Genomic DNA, 14,774 nt, shown 5'->3' on the forward strand with positions numbered 1-14,774 from the left:
AGAAGGCCGACTGAGGATTCATTTTACCAGAAGGCCGACTGAGGATTCATTTTACCGGTCATGAACGCCAGTGAGTCCGAGTCAGCCATTGTGATTGTGCAGTCAGCCTTCTTATCTGAGTTAGGAAGCACTGATCCTTTGCCATGCTTCACATCCACCACCCAGGTGGCTTCTTTACCCTCAGGGCCGTCCTTCACCTTGAAGGCAAAAATACCACCGATTTTCTTCACACACTGTTCCCCTTCCTCTTCAAGCTTCTTCTCAGTCTCCTTAAAGACAACATTTGCCTTAAATCCATCAACTGCAGAGCTGGTGGGAACAGCCTCAATGTGATGAGTTCTAAAAGAACTGGCAGCTTCAGGAAAACCCATCTTATAGATCGTCACAACCACAGCTCCTCCAATGCCTAAATTATGCTGCAGAGCAACCTTTGCACCAGGAACTTGCCTTTTTTCTGGATAAATACTGGTATTAAATCATTCAGCGAACAGTGATAAGGTGCTGGCTAACAATGTCTTGTCTCTTCTTTCAAAAACCAAAATGAGCTCCAGATACAATCATCATTTCTAGGAGGCCCCTCATGAAATGATGCTGCCTGTGGAACTTCGAGCCTTGTGAAGGGCTGATTGAGGAATTATTTTTGGTACACAATACCCAAATAATAGCATTTAGACATTTTAGATGGCACTATACTCTTCCTTTGAGCTGGACCACCACTACCCTCAGCTCTATGATAAAGCTTCACACATAAAATTACAATCTCCACAAAACAGGTTTGGGAACAGAAATTACCCACACTGGGATCCTAGAAGTATGATATACACCCAGGATTGTACTTTTTAACTTTATAATAACAGAAAACTCTACTTGTCTGACAGCGTGTCCTAGAGGTCGGTACTCTGAGCTTTTCAGCAACACAGACACCTTGACTCATAAAGAAGGCTTTAAGAACAGACCCACGCTGAAAATAAGTTTCACATTTTACCATAATAATATTAAGACTATAAGCCATTTATCCCTGTAGTTTGGGATTCCAAGTGGAAGCTAATCAACCTTTTAATTTTATACACAATTGCAGCTAAGTTGGTGAAAGTAACTGTGAGCTGAGTAGATTTGAGGAATAATTCCAAGAAACTATCTTGAATGGAAATAAACCAGTTTGGTTTCTATATTAAGTAATTCACTCAAAAAAAAGTGTTGTCTTGGGGGCACCTAGGTGGCTTAGTCAGTTAGACGTCTGCCTTCAGCTCAGGTCATGATCCCGGGGTCCTGGGATGGAGCCCTGCATCGGGCTCCCTGCTCAGCAAGGAGTCTGCTTCTTCCTCTCCCTCTGCCACTCCCCACTGCTTGTGCTCACTCATGCGCTCTCTCAAAAATAAATAAATAAAATCTTTTTGTTAAATAAGTGCTGCCTTAACTCAGGACAATTAAATGCTCCATAATAGGCTTAATCCAGGAGTTGGCTCCCAAGAACCAAAAGCATCTTTCCTTAAAAAACACAAACACACTAAGGAGCAGAGGACAGAGAAAAATAAGTGAGGAGTCTTAGCTCTGAGCACCCCAACTAGCAATCATCACAGCTGGCAATATTTACTTACTAAATATTTCCCACCAATCATCTACAAGTGCTTCCATAGTATTCCTCTTGGATTCCTGGTGCTTGGCATGGGCCCTTTCTGCCCCTTGTAGGTACTTTATAACAGTTTCCAATGAGAAGCAAAAGAGAAAAGGAGAAAACCATGGTCTGGGAGTCAAGATGCCTGGTTAAGTACTGTCTCTGGCCCTTTCTTGACCCAAGTTTCCTTATCTACAAAACCAAGAATAGGTAGACAATCATCACTCAGATTCCTCATTCAAATGCTCTATGATCTTCTATGTTATGATTTTATCCACCAGCCATCTTGTGTTAAGAGTCAATAAGTGACCGTATTTCCAAATTCTCTTCTGCATCTAGCAAGTCATACTATCTTTCTGAAAAGCACAAATTTTTCTCTAATCAAGAAACCACATTAAACTCCTAGACTTATAGAACATCTCCCTACTTATATTTAAATAGTTTTCATACATCATTTGTTTCTAAAATAGCTTCATAACGTAGACTGAGGGAGTTTTTTTTATCCCCATATCATAGTAGGGAAAGTTAAATATGAAAATTAAGGGAGCTCACACATGTCACCACAATAAGAAACATGACTTTTAGATCTAAGGACAGAAAGATTTTCAATCATCCAGTATATTAAGAGGCAGAGACACTGATTTATATATATATAAGGATGAGTTTGTAGCAACAGACTCTGCCATTATGTTTACAAATACAACTATGTTAAACTTAAAAAAAATCACCTAAAACTGTCCGAATAGAAAAAGCATTGCTTTTAAATTGTCGGAACACCAATGTATTTACATAAAGATGAAAAACTTCTACTATAAACAGTGTTTCCAGTAGTGAATGGCAGACAAAACCAGAATAAGCACACAGAAGAATAAAAAGGAAGAGGAAAGAAAAACATAATAAATAACCTAATACCTTACAATGTTAACTTTCACATAAGTATATTGTTTCTGGAGAAGGCAGTATGTGGATGTGAGCCAAAGGCTGAAGTGATAGGTAAACACACTGTTAAGTTGAATCCTGTTATCTGATTGTGTTTAAAATTTGATTATATTTCACTTGACAAAATAATTAATTATTGTGAACTCCCAATTGTTAACAAGGACCTAGAGGAATTCCAATTGGCATTTTTCCCCAGTGTTGTAAACCCAGATGCATAAAGATCTAGCTTTGTGTTCACCCTTTACAGTTGTCATCTGGGGCGTCTTCTTACCTTGCTAAGAATGTAAATCACATCACCACGTTTAAATGACAACTCATCAGAAAAAGCTCCTGTGCAGTCCCACAAACCCTGGTAAAAATTCGCATAATCGGTGCTTTTATCTCCTAGGAAGAAGAGAGAGAAAACATGAGTTAGAGCTTTTGTGTAATGGGCCCTTAGTTAAGATGAACCAACAGAAATTAAAGGGCCGCCTCAAACCACCAAAACAGGCGAAAAAAATTCTGTCCTGATTCAAAGAACATTTGATTACATTTATAGACAAATCCTACTTCTTACAGTGATTTAATGAAGGACTGTTTTCAAAAAGACCTCTTTTGGAATGTCCCTTGTTTTCTTTCTCTCCCTCTCTTGTTTTATCTAAAACCTGTACTTGCAATGTGTTCTCATCAAACCAGCACCTAAAAGTTCCTTCCCACTTATTTTTGATAATGGACCTAAACCCACTCGCAACATGTGTTGAAGGTGAGTTGGCCCACACTGCACGATGAGCAATATCCGCGACATGTGATACATGCATTGTGAAATAACCACCTTACAGAATTTCTAAAAATTACCAAAAAAGACAGATGAAGGGAAGGAGAAAATAAGTTAGCATTTGGGATGCTTCATAAACAATAATAAATAATCATGAAGGAGCCAATAGGGCACAGATATAACCCAAACTAGGCAACAATTTTTGTTCAATTCTAAAACCGCAAGCTGTTTAGAGGAAGAAGATAAAGTGGGAATGACATAAAGGGTAATTCCAGGTCTTATCTTTGGGGACTTTTGTACCGAAAGCCTCTCAAAGTGATTTCTAAAATATTTGAGCAACTTTGCAATTGCCAATGCTGAAGCTGCATTTTTCAAGATTTCTGTCAGCCCCAGTTTAGGACATTATGCTCTGAATAAACATGCAACATACAGTGGAGTTATCAGCTCATCCTTCTAACAGCATAAGCACAATGGATGTGATGTGCTCAAACTGCCATACAGACCATTAACTGATTGATTATTTAGCGCTCTCCGCTCTGTAATACCACAATAAACCGGGTAATAAATGCTTTGTCACTTATACAATGTGGCTCTCTTGAAACACAGCACAGAGTTAAATACACTGGATGCTTTTGTTACACTGAGAACTGTTTCCTGTTTTTAATTTCATGATAATTGAGTTTTGATGAGTTAACGCAAGAAGAATGCAAGTAATATCAATAAGATGTCCGTGGATTCACTAACCAGGCAGAACATAGATGTGCTGACAACTTCCATCATTGGAATGTCATCTTTGAATTCTGAGGGGATAACTGTGCAGACGCGTGCTGGATCGGGGTTGTCATCTTAGTTTTGTTATATGGCTCTCAAGCAGCAGGCTCCTTGGCAATGCCAACACAAGCAGGCACGTTAGCGGGGCATCTGAGTTACGCACCTGACACCACGCAGTTTGCGATTTATACCAAGTGGTAAAAGTTTATCGGAAGTTCCAAAAATTCTAATATCTGAAACATGTTTTTAAAGCCAAAAAGGAAATCTGAATAATGTGGAGGGCAAAAATGTAGAAAGATGACACTTTTCAATTGTACTTTAAGAAAATAAACAATAACTAGAATGCACAACCTAGCAAAATCCTATTAAAATTTTCCTCTCCTGTTTTCTAAAAATTCAAAGGGGGGGGTAGGGAGGGAGAGAAAAATGGAGAAATGAAAGGAAGGAGGGGGGAAGGAGGGGAAGAGAGAGAGACGGACACCTTCCTGACCTCTCCACTCCAGCATCTGAGCACTCATCACTGCTACCAGCGGGGATGTCTATGAGCCTGGGAATCCGACCAAGAACTAACAATGCTTGCGGCCACCCCTCATTACATTTCCCCCCCAAAGCACATATTAAGTAAATTCTATAAATGGACACTAGAGGGCACTCTGGCTGGACAGATCACACCAAACGTTGTCAATTTTTTCTTTTAGAAAGAATTACTTAATAATAAAGTGACTGATTTCCTTTAAAAACCACTTATTTAGACAAATAGAGATTTAGAAGTTGAGACATTCTAGTCAGATTAAATCAACTGCTAAATGGGTCAAATGTTGCGCCCCATGCAGTCCGTCAGTGTCAGTTTAAAAGTCAAGGAATTAGAGCACAGAGAGGATGACATCATTTCACATGCAAGGCCCTCCCCCACAGTCACTGGCCAGGAGGTAAAAGGATCTAAATAGCTGGTTTCCCCAGTCAAGGCTCCTGTGTGTTCCCCATGCTGCTTAGCCTGAGGCTTGATCCAAAAAGGTTAAAGAAACAAAACTTGGGCTAAAACTGGAGAAGTTTTGGCTGAGCGAGAGCATCCCAGTGCGTTCCCAGCTGTCCAGCCAGCTCCTCTTCTTTCAGATTCTCTCGCAACAGTTTTTCATTCAATAGATTTTCAAGAGGTGGGGGAAGAAAGAAGGAAAGAAAAAGTATATGGTGATTTCTACCACATAATCCTTATCACTTTGGGGGCTCTCTTCCCCTCGATGCGCTTGGTGAAACTCCCATTAACACTAATGGGAGTCAGAGGAGCACATGAGGGGAAAGGGAGACCCCCACCGTGTGCAAGATGCATCTCTCCCTAGATGTGCATCATGAGCATTTCATTAAATCTCACTGCTGTAAAGACGCAAGAGCGCTAGCGATTTGGCAATACTGGGGAAAAGATGCATTTTCTACTGTGCTTTCTACGATCTCGATGATGATGTTACCCAAAGACCAACCTCATTTCTGTGTCCCATATGTGAGCTGTGTTAAAGAATAATAAGTTCTTTATGTCACACGACTATATGTACACACAATTTACCATTCCGTCTATTTCAGAATGCAATACTAGTTACATAAAGCAGAAGAACCACGACTAAAGAGAAAACCTGCCAGCATAGATTTATTAGTCTTACTCTCCTCGGGAAAATAATGTTAAAATTCTGGGTATGAATTCTAGATACAAAAATTGGGAATTATTTTATTCCTTCGAGAGCAGCAAGCTTCTCTGGTTTACAATTTTTTAAATTTTAAAATTTTAAGTGTGGCTAACCATGCTCAAAAAATTACCCATGGATACAGCCTCAGAAGCACAATGAACTCACAAAAGTTAGCACTGTTTGCCTATACATTGAAAAATAATTTGTGTAAAATATGTTTTTAAAAAACAACACAAAAATGGCACGGAGCATAATGCATAAACCACAGAGAATCATATATTCTGAATACAAATACGTCTGCATCACTGCATGGACTAATCTTACCGCATCATGATCTGTGGTTTCAAAATTACAAAAAAAAAAAGCAAAAAACAAAACCCACCTCATTACATTTCTTGTCCTGGGAGGCGTGAATGGTTAAAAAAGAAGGGAAAGAAAGAAAAAAATAGCCATCCTAAATTAGCCAGGCTGTGAAAGATTTAAACAATGTATTTGCTCCTGCTTTTGAAAACATACAAAAACAGATCTTTGGGCAATAACAGAACTGTCAGGAAAATATAAGCTAAACAATTGAAAATACTTTTGCAAAAACCAAAAGATTTTAAAAATATGATGACAAGCACTGAAACATTCAATAATAAGATAATGGAAAATCTCTGAGTGGTCTTAAAGGTTTAAAAAGTATTTCAGAAAGGTAAGCATATTCTACAGTGTACAAATAAATCAAATGAAATCTTTATTTTGTGTATATATACTAAATATATGTAAGACACATAAGATTGAACATGAAAGAAGTTATAAGAAATACAAGATTATGTTTTTGTTTATGTATTTTACATTCGTCTGAATTTTTTTCTCTCTTTTTAAGTAAAATCGGTCAATGTGAAAAATATATAACATTCTTGAGTAAGGTTAGAAGTTCATGTCATGTGATGCTCAGCAAGATAGTAATACCCTTGTCAACTCACTGCCCTGCACAGCAAACAAACTTCTAGTGTTACATCTTTGACAGCCTAGAGAGAGCAAAGGTCACTGCGATGCAAAAGCATTAAAACTGTTGCTTGAAAAGAATTTCATGTCACTGAAGATAAGAATTATTGCAGTGCTTTATGGCTATTGCATGGAAAGCTAGATCTACTTACTGCATTCCTTTGAAGAAAAACGGACTTTTTTCTTCCTTCCCTCAAAGGCAAAAATTGGAGAGAGAGTTACTTTAAAAGGATTTTTGAAAAATAGGATTGCTTTAGGCCAAAATACTTATGTTTCTGGAAGGAATATCTGTATATGTCTACCTTCTACACCTGCACTGAAATTTTAAAAAAAACAAAAACCTCCACGCTTTTGGCAGAAGCTTTATGACACATAATAAAACACGCAAATTACTTGAATTACTATTGGGTGGCATCCTCGGGGTTATGCTCAGCCTTCGCGTTTTATAGCTGCATCTTACAGGACCACAGCACTCACATCGAATGCCTTCGTCCTCACTTCCTTTCTGAAAAAAGCAAACCAAAACCTCATGCAGCAACCTGCCCCTGCTTTCCTGTCCAAGCCCGGAAACCAGGCCTGTTTCCTTTCCACGTGTCCCGGTAGGAAGGCCTGGGGAAAGCTACTTCCTGAACACACACTTCCTGTCCGCCCAGCCTCTGACAGCTAGCAAGAGTGATGTATGAACGTATCAGAGGAGGGAAGGTGACCCTCAACGCCAGCTCTTTGCAGGACATGGGATGATATGGCAGACCTTGCCCCAGCTGACACGCGGCTGTGAAGAGGTGTAAAAGGCCCGATAAGAAGGCATTCCCCCTCTCTTCTTTCCGTGTAAAATAATTGCTGGTTTATCAAAGCTAACCTCATGCTTGCACTACAGATACAGTTTATCTCCTGCTATTTGGAAATAACAACCCGCAAAAAAAAAGTTGCCCATATCATGTGATTCTGTACATAGCATGTATAGTTATTTTTCCAGTCTCAGTCATAATTAGTACTTGGGGCCATGTGCCAAGTGGAAATGGATAAGGGGAATATCCTTCCTAGCCTTCTAGGCCATCAGTGTCCTTTTCCAATTTTTTAAACTGCTGTCACTGGACTCTGGCATTTCTTACACCCAATTCATTTGCTTTCTGTGTTAATCATATGCAATGAAGATATGCATGGCCAACATTTAAACAGGCTGCAGATCAATTAGCGGTCTTAAGTTTATCTGATTTTTATCAAAGAAGACAGAGCTGTGGGTCGATTGTCAGAGCCTGTGTCAAGTTGACCTTTTCAGAGATGTCTACATTGCCAGTCCCCTGGGCAACTTGTTGTCCCCTGTTCGTCTCTGAATGGCAGAAGTCTGTTCTGCTCAAGCACAAAGTATACACAGATGTCTATATTACATTCTTAGAGGTTTGACAGCAACTGCATGTTGTATCTATAAACTGTCCTTTAGCAGTGACACTTCCTCAATGATGATAAGCTAATTTATGCAACTAAATCTCCTTTGTGCAGAAATGAAAGCTAATTGAGTCATTACAAAGTAATTCAGGAAGGAATACCTTGTATAAATTGGCTTACTTTATAAATCCTTCTCCAGTGGTTTCCCTGCATCCTAAGTGGGACTAAGCAGCTTATCAGCCATAAGATATCCAGATCGAACCAGCCAACTTCGGGGAGCTGTGTAAACATCTTCAGAGCGGTAGGAAAGTGACTGAAGGGAAAGTGAACAAAACCAAAAGAAGCTTCCCCAGGAAGCCACACCAGCCATTACCTGTGGTGGGATGGACACTGTCCTGACTCATCTTCCTTTGTCCCTCCACTTTCGCAGGAACACTGTCCTCTTCGTCTTCTGTAAACAAGCAGAAATGGCACCCTGAAGGGTTTCCTCAGAAAGAACAGAACTCACCCCATCTTATGAGCAAAACTGAAAGTTTAGAACATATAAATATTCCTTCTCAAAGGATGAAACCACTCAACATTCACATTCCTTTTTTTAGTAATCTAAAGCTGAACAAACAAACCTCGAGCTATTTCCAAATAGCAACCCTACCAGTTGGCTTGATAAAATTTAAGATACGTACGAATGCCACACATACTTTAAGTACTTACAGAAACTCATCTGGAACACTCCTAAATCCAGACCGGCCCTGAAATCTGGGGAAGGAACACCCAGCACTATATGGACAGACCCACATGACACTGTGGCAGGAGGACCACGGACAAAACCAGGGTCCCTAAAACACCAGTGTGGCCAAAAGAAAATGTGTGATATAAAATAAAATAAAATACAGTAAACCTGTAAATCATTTCTTGAGTATCAGACACTTCATGTGTTCCCATTTGATCTTCACAGGAGAAGACCAGAAGGATCCTCACCCTTCAAGGCAATTCCCCCCAAATTCTACTGAGGATCTACTATGTGCCATAAGCTATTGCAGATGTTAAGATTTCACAGATCATTTTAAATCCTCCTTTTACAGATGAGTAAATTGAGGCTCAAAAAGGTAAAGAAACAACCACTGTTTGTGATTCATACTCAGGCTTGTGATCATGAAGTCCGTGTTCTTTATCCTGCAATGTATTCAGGGCCCTATGTTTGTTATTCCCACGCTCTCCTATCACATTCATTTCCTGCCCCCCCCACCCCCAGTTACAAGAAGAAATAGGAGAAGACTAAATGAGAAGAGTTTTAAACAGAGTCAACAGACTATATTTAATTATTTTACATTAAAGAACCGTTTATTACATGTCCATTTTCCTCACCTAAGGATTTATACACACTTTGGAAATATTTAAGGCAGGACATAGGAACAAAATGGCATGCCCCCCCAGAAAACAGAGTTCAAAAAGAATACTTTCAAGAAAAATCAAAAATGTTAAAGTAAAATACGCAAAATATATAAATATAGCCATTATGACTATTAAATAATTCAACCAAGAAATCTTCATTGGATATTAGCTACCTGTAAGAGAGAGGTTCTACCAGGGAGGCAAAGACAGTAGGGAGCTTCTGCCCTCAGGAAGCTGACAGCCTACAGGGGACAGAAGACAGTACCTAAAGGAAAATGGGGTAAGGAGCATCGAACCTGACATGGGAAGCACAAGGTTCGGAGGACGGCAGAGAGGAAACCACGCAAGGGGGAGCGCCATGAAGGCTCTGAGGTGTGGAGAAAATCTGAACAGAGAGAAATGGGAGGGAGGAAATATCTAGACAGAGGGAGAGTCATAAGCAAAAGAAAAAGTGCAATAGTATCCATTTGGCTAAAGAACGCAGTACTCAAAGAGGAAGAACAGGATGGCAGCTAATGCTAGTGGTTTGGGCCAGCTGTTGAAGGGCCATAAACATCCAGCTATGGACTTCAGCCTTTTATTTGGTGGGCAGTAAGAGCCCCAGAAGATGTTCGAGCAGAGAAAGGGCAGGACCAAAACTATGCTTGAGGAATGGTCATCTGATCTCATTGTCCCAGATAGCCTGAAGGAGGGCGTGGGGAGAGAGACCACTCAGAGTCTGGCTAGAGGGGAAGGAAGTCCTGAACTGAAGGGGCAGAGGAAATGGAAAGGAGCCAGTTCTAAGAGGGAAAGGAACTAGAATTGATGAACTTTGTGCCTGCCTGGATGTGGAGGGCTAAGGGAAGAAGAGCAATCGAGAAAGGCTCAAGTTTTGAGCTTAGGTAGCAGCAAAATGAGAACATCATTCCTGAGAAAAGAATGGCCAAGATAAGCTATATTACTGAGGGAACACAGGAGCTGTGTTTCTGATGTGAGAGATTTATTTATTTATTTATTAAAGATTTTATTTATTTATTTGACAGAGAGAAAGACAGCAAGAGCAGGAACAGAAGCAGGGGGAGTGGGAGAGGGAGAAGCAGGCCTCCTGTGGAGCAGAGAGCCGGATGCGGGGCTCCATCCCAGGACCCTGGGATCATGACCTGAGCCGAAGGCAGACGCCTAACGACTGAGCCACCCAGGCACCCCTGATGTGAGAGATTTAAATTTATTTATTTGAGAGAGAGAGTGCACACATGGGGGGAGGGGCTGAGGGAGATGGAAAGAGAACCTCAAGCAGACTCCCCACTGAGCACAGAGCCGAATGCAGGACTCCATCCCACAACCCTGAGACATTAACCTGAGCCAAAAACAAGAGTCAGAAGCTTAACCAACTGTGCCACCCAGCGCCCCTCTGATGTGAGAAATTTAATGTACTGGTGGGGCAACCCAGAGGAAATGTCCGGAGGCAACTGGAAAGATTGGTAGAGAGGTCAGGAGTACAGATGCAAAATTAGAAGTCTCATGCAAGTTTTGAAGTGGTGATTAATAAAATTCAACATTTAAATCAAGCTTGAGAGTTACTGCATTTATAAAACCAACATAGAACTGTTTTGAATTTCTGTAACTCAATTCAAACAAAATAATGAAAGCTCTAAAAAAGGGAACCGCTGGAAATATTTGGTACTTTATACATATTAAGTTGACCCTAATGTTGGCAATTTAATATGGTTCGGTCAAATAGTAATTAATACAGGAAGACCTAATAAAAACCTAATACTAAATCCTGTCTTTTTCCTCTTCAACAAGCTATCTCACTTATGCCAAACCACAAGGACCAGTTATCACGTATGAGTGAATAGGATGTTTTCATACAAATTTTAAAGTTCTTAAGGACATTTATAGTAGTCATTTGGTCCAACCTACTTATTTTACAGATGGTTAATTTTTCTTAAAGGAGGAGAAAACTTTCCTTACTTTTCCCACTTTCTCTTTCCCCAGCACTCCCTCTCCTCCAACTGGGTCACAAATCTGACAGTAAGGAGTAAATTCAGAAACAGTGAAGGGTGCTTGCCCTCACATCAAAAGCCATGACCACAACAATTTAGGGAGCACTAATTTTGGCTCTCAAGAAGACACAATGGGATGTAGACTTACCACCCAAAGTTAGTGTCAAGATATCACAAAAACTAATTACAGTAATTGAATGGAAAACTCCACTCTTGGCAAAGTAAACAATGAGCTTCGACGAATTTATTACTATGACTTTATTCTTATTTTATTAAAATTTAAGTGCCTATAAATGTACACAATGTATCCTTAAATTACCAGAATAATGATATTAAAATGTTTACTTAAGTATCAATATTTACTGAGAAGTATCCAAAACTGAAATCCATGTGCGATGCTGAACAAGTAGTATTTTAGAGGAGGAAACGCTCATTAAAGAAACTTCCTTTCTCCATTTCAAACCTATTTTTAGGTCAAAACCTTCTGTATTTCATACATCAGTTTTTCTTAACAATATTCAAACAACTCATTTTATCTTGGGCTAACAATACAAATAGCTTCCATATAAAAGAAAACAAAATCAAATTTGGGGTGTGTGTGTGTGTGTTTTAATCTTAGGGGGAAAAACTCAGACTGAATCTTGAATAGTCTGGTACAAGGGAGATGTTCAAAAATATGGAGTGAACAAATGGATTCAAAATCATGAAAATAAATCCTACTATGTTCATTTATTAACAGAGAAAAACTCTCCACACCACTCAAAAAATATATAAGGACAAATGAAAATTCTAGGCAATAATCATCTCCACAATATATTAGAAATATACACACATGTTTTATTTAGGTTTATTATTAAATACACTTTATTTTGGTGTTGAGTCACGATGTCATTATACAATACTAATTAATACCTCAAATAGTCAGTGTTTGTGGGTTAATATATTCCATTCAACATTTTAATAACAGTAAACAAAAACAGCTCAGCTATGCGGTAAAATCCATCAAACCACACAGATGGTTATAAGGTTTTCATTATGTGGTTTCCATAGCAATCATATTGCAAATCTGGAAGCTTCTTGCAAATAAGCAGCTTGTATTTACATGCCTCTCAGCTGCAGCACAAAACTCTTCAACATGTGAAGTTATTATTCCAATCACACATTGTTAGAAGAATCATCAGAAGATTTTGTTGATCAGACAAGATGAAAATAACAGTAAACGAACTGCAGAAGATAATTCAAACACAGTCATACATTTACCAAACTAATCAGTATTAGAAATATTCTGGCAGTCATCAGAAGGTTTTAACATTATACCAGCTCAAAAATATGGAAGTTCCAGGAATAATCAGATCCCGTGGAATCCAAAAGCTGAACTCCACTCTCCCGTTTTCAGAAGATGTTTGGTCTTCCTTCTGAGTCGAGCAGAGAAAGAAAGACTAGCAAAGAACTGAGTCTTCCCAAGTCTTTTTAGGATGACTACATTTGAGGAAATGCTTATGTGGGAAAAGTCAAGACCTTTTCTTTCTTTTCCCCCTGCTAGATTAATCAATTTAATTTACAAATTGATCCAGTTCCATAACAGATGGATTATTACCCTAATAAGGATCACAAATCTGTCTAGCTATGCAGTTTTTACAAAATGGCTATTTCTTGCTTACTAATGTTCTTTGTTTAAGGACAAAATAACCCAAAGAGAAAAGTGATAAGCAAATGACACGTACAGCTGACATTGCTTGAAAAAGCATCAAAACAGGGTGTGTGACAATTGCGGAGCGTCTGGAAACTGATCTTATCACGTCTTCCAGGGAGAAGAGGACAACATGAGAAAATCTTTCACTCACACACAATGATTACCTTTCTAAGTACCTTCAGAAAACAGCTCTGCTGAATTACAATGTATTTTAAGAGACATAAAACACAGAATCAAAAGCTATGCTCTGAAATAAAGATTGAGTGTAGATCTCTACCTGCCCTGACTTCATTGGATTACAAGACTGTATGTTTGTCTCACGAAAAAGTTAGTATTTATTGCTTAAATGTTCATGCTGTATGCATTTATATCCATTAGGTAACTAAATCCTCATAACAATTCTATGAGGTAAGAACAGGTACTTTGACCATCATTTTATGGACACAGAAATGAAACTTACAGAGCTTGAAGAACTTGCCCAGGTCCACACAAGCAATTAGAACAGGGATTGAAACTCCAGCATGGGCGGCTTCTCTCTACCGTCTCTTCAGTTTACAGATGGATTGTTTTCTAAAATTTCATTTGAATATTGGCTGTTTGTGGACTTGGAAAACATTTTCACAAAAGTGGGCAAATTCTATTCTACCATTGCATTGTCTGCGAAGGACACCTTAAGGTAAGCAATCCTTGCAGTGATGATTTAGAAACAGAATTTCAAGTTGGAAAGCCCCCAACACACATCTCCTTTCTGTTGCCCAGCTCCCCTTCCCCACCTCTCTTGTCCACACCCTCCAGTGCCCGGAAGGCAGCGCACAGTACTCAATATTCTGTAAAGGTCTCTAATGCAACTCATAATTGAAATATTTCAGTTATTTCAAATAATATTTCATTTATCTTATTATGAAATAATATTTCATCATTCTTTCTAGGCCAGCCGGCTTTTCTTTCTCGTTGCATTTCAATAACGATTTCAATGTCGACAGTTACGGTAAGTCTTTTTACAAAGAAGTTCCCCCGAAAGAAGTTCGCCTGCATTCCAGAACGACAGACAATCCTGCACATTTCTCCAAGGGTTTGGGCACCACAGTGTTGCAAGCAAGACATCCCCGGCTGGGAGAAGACGGGACAGACGTGATGGGGAAAGGAAGACCCCTGTGGCCAGTCCCAGCAGTATGGTATAAAGGAGGCAGAAACGTAGGGAGGATCCACACAAAGGGCACCTCAGCCCCTCTTCTCGCTCAGGCCCTGGGGCAAGCCCCGAAGCTGGCAGTAGGGGTGAGACAAGTGGAAGAGTCGAAGCGGGTGGGCAAGGGAATTCAAACCAAGACAATGTGGGAAAGTGAGTTCCTCAGGGGCCTATAAATCCTGGACCACTGGTTAAGTTAAAATATGACCTTCTAAAGGGTTTTTCTATTTAATAGACTGACATATATTTTATAGCAATAAAGGATGTATCGTTTTAAAGACAGAAGCACGTGCCTTTTAGTATGATATAAAACTTTAAGAGGAACAGAAAGATAAAGACAACTGAAATGGTATATTTAGAGTCATGTTTACTATTCTGGAAATTGAG

At 39.4% G+C, this 14,774-nt stretch overlaps 2 protein-coding genes across 3 annotated transcripts in view; both read right to left on the reverse strand.

The window, feature by feature from the left end:
• LOC141373876 (sterol carrier protein 2-like) overlaps positions 1 to 2,816 on the reverse strand; it is a 3,676-nt gene extending 860 nt beyond the window's left edge. The window contains exon 1 of the mRNA XM_073898994.1: positions 36 to 2,816. Within this exon, the coding sequence (XP_073755095.1) occupies positions 36 to 371 (336 nt within the window). The 5' untranslated portion in view covers positions 372 to 2,816. The remainder of the gene's footprint in view (positions 1 to 35) is intronic.
• SKAP2 (src kinase associated phosphoprotein 2) overlaps positions 1 to 14,774 on the reverse strand; it is a 170,253-nt gene that overhangs the window by 14,704 nt on the left and 140,775 nt on the right. For both annotated transcript variants that reach the window (XM_025873066.2, XM_025873067.2), the window contains exons 10-11: positions 8,505 to 8,582; positions 2,826 to 2,938 (exon numbers count right to left, since the gene is read on the reverse strand). In XM_025873066.2, the coding sequence (XP_025728851.1) occupies positions 2,826 to 2,938; positions 8,505 to 8,582 (191 nt within the window). The remainder of the gene's footprint in view (positions 1 to 2,825; positions 2,939 to 8,504; positions 8,583 to 14,774) is intronic.

Source organism: Callorhinus ursinus, unplaced genomic scaffold, assembly GCF_003265705.2.
Source record: "Callorhinus ursinus isolate GAN/ISIS: 27379988/994484 unplaced genomic scaffold, GSC_fseal_2.0 scaffold12, whole genome shotgun sequence".
Taxonomy (NCBI): domain Eukaryota; kingdom Metazoa; phylum Chordata; class Mammalia; order Carnivora; family Otariidae; genus Callorhinus; species Callorhinus ursinus.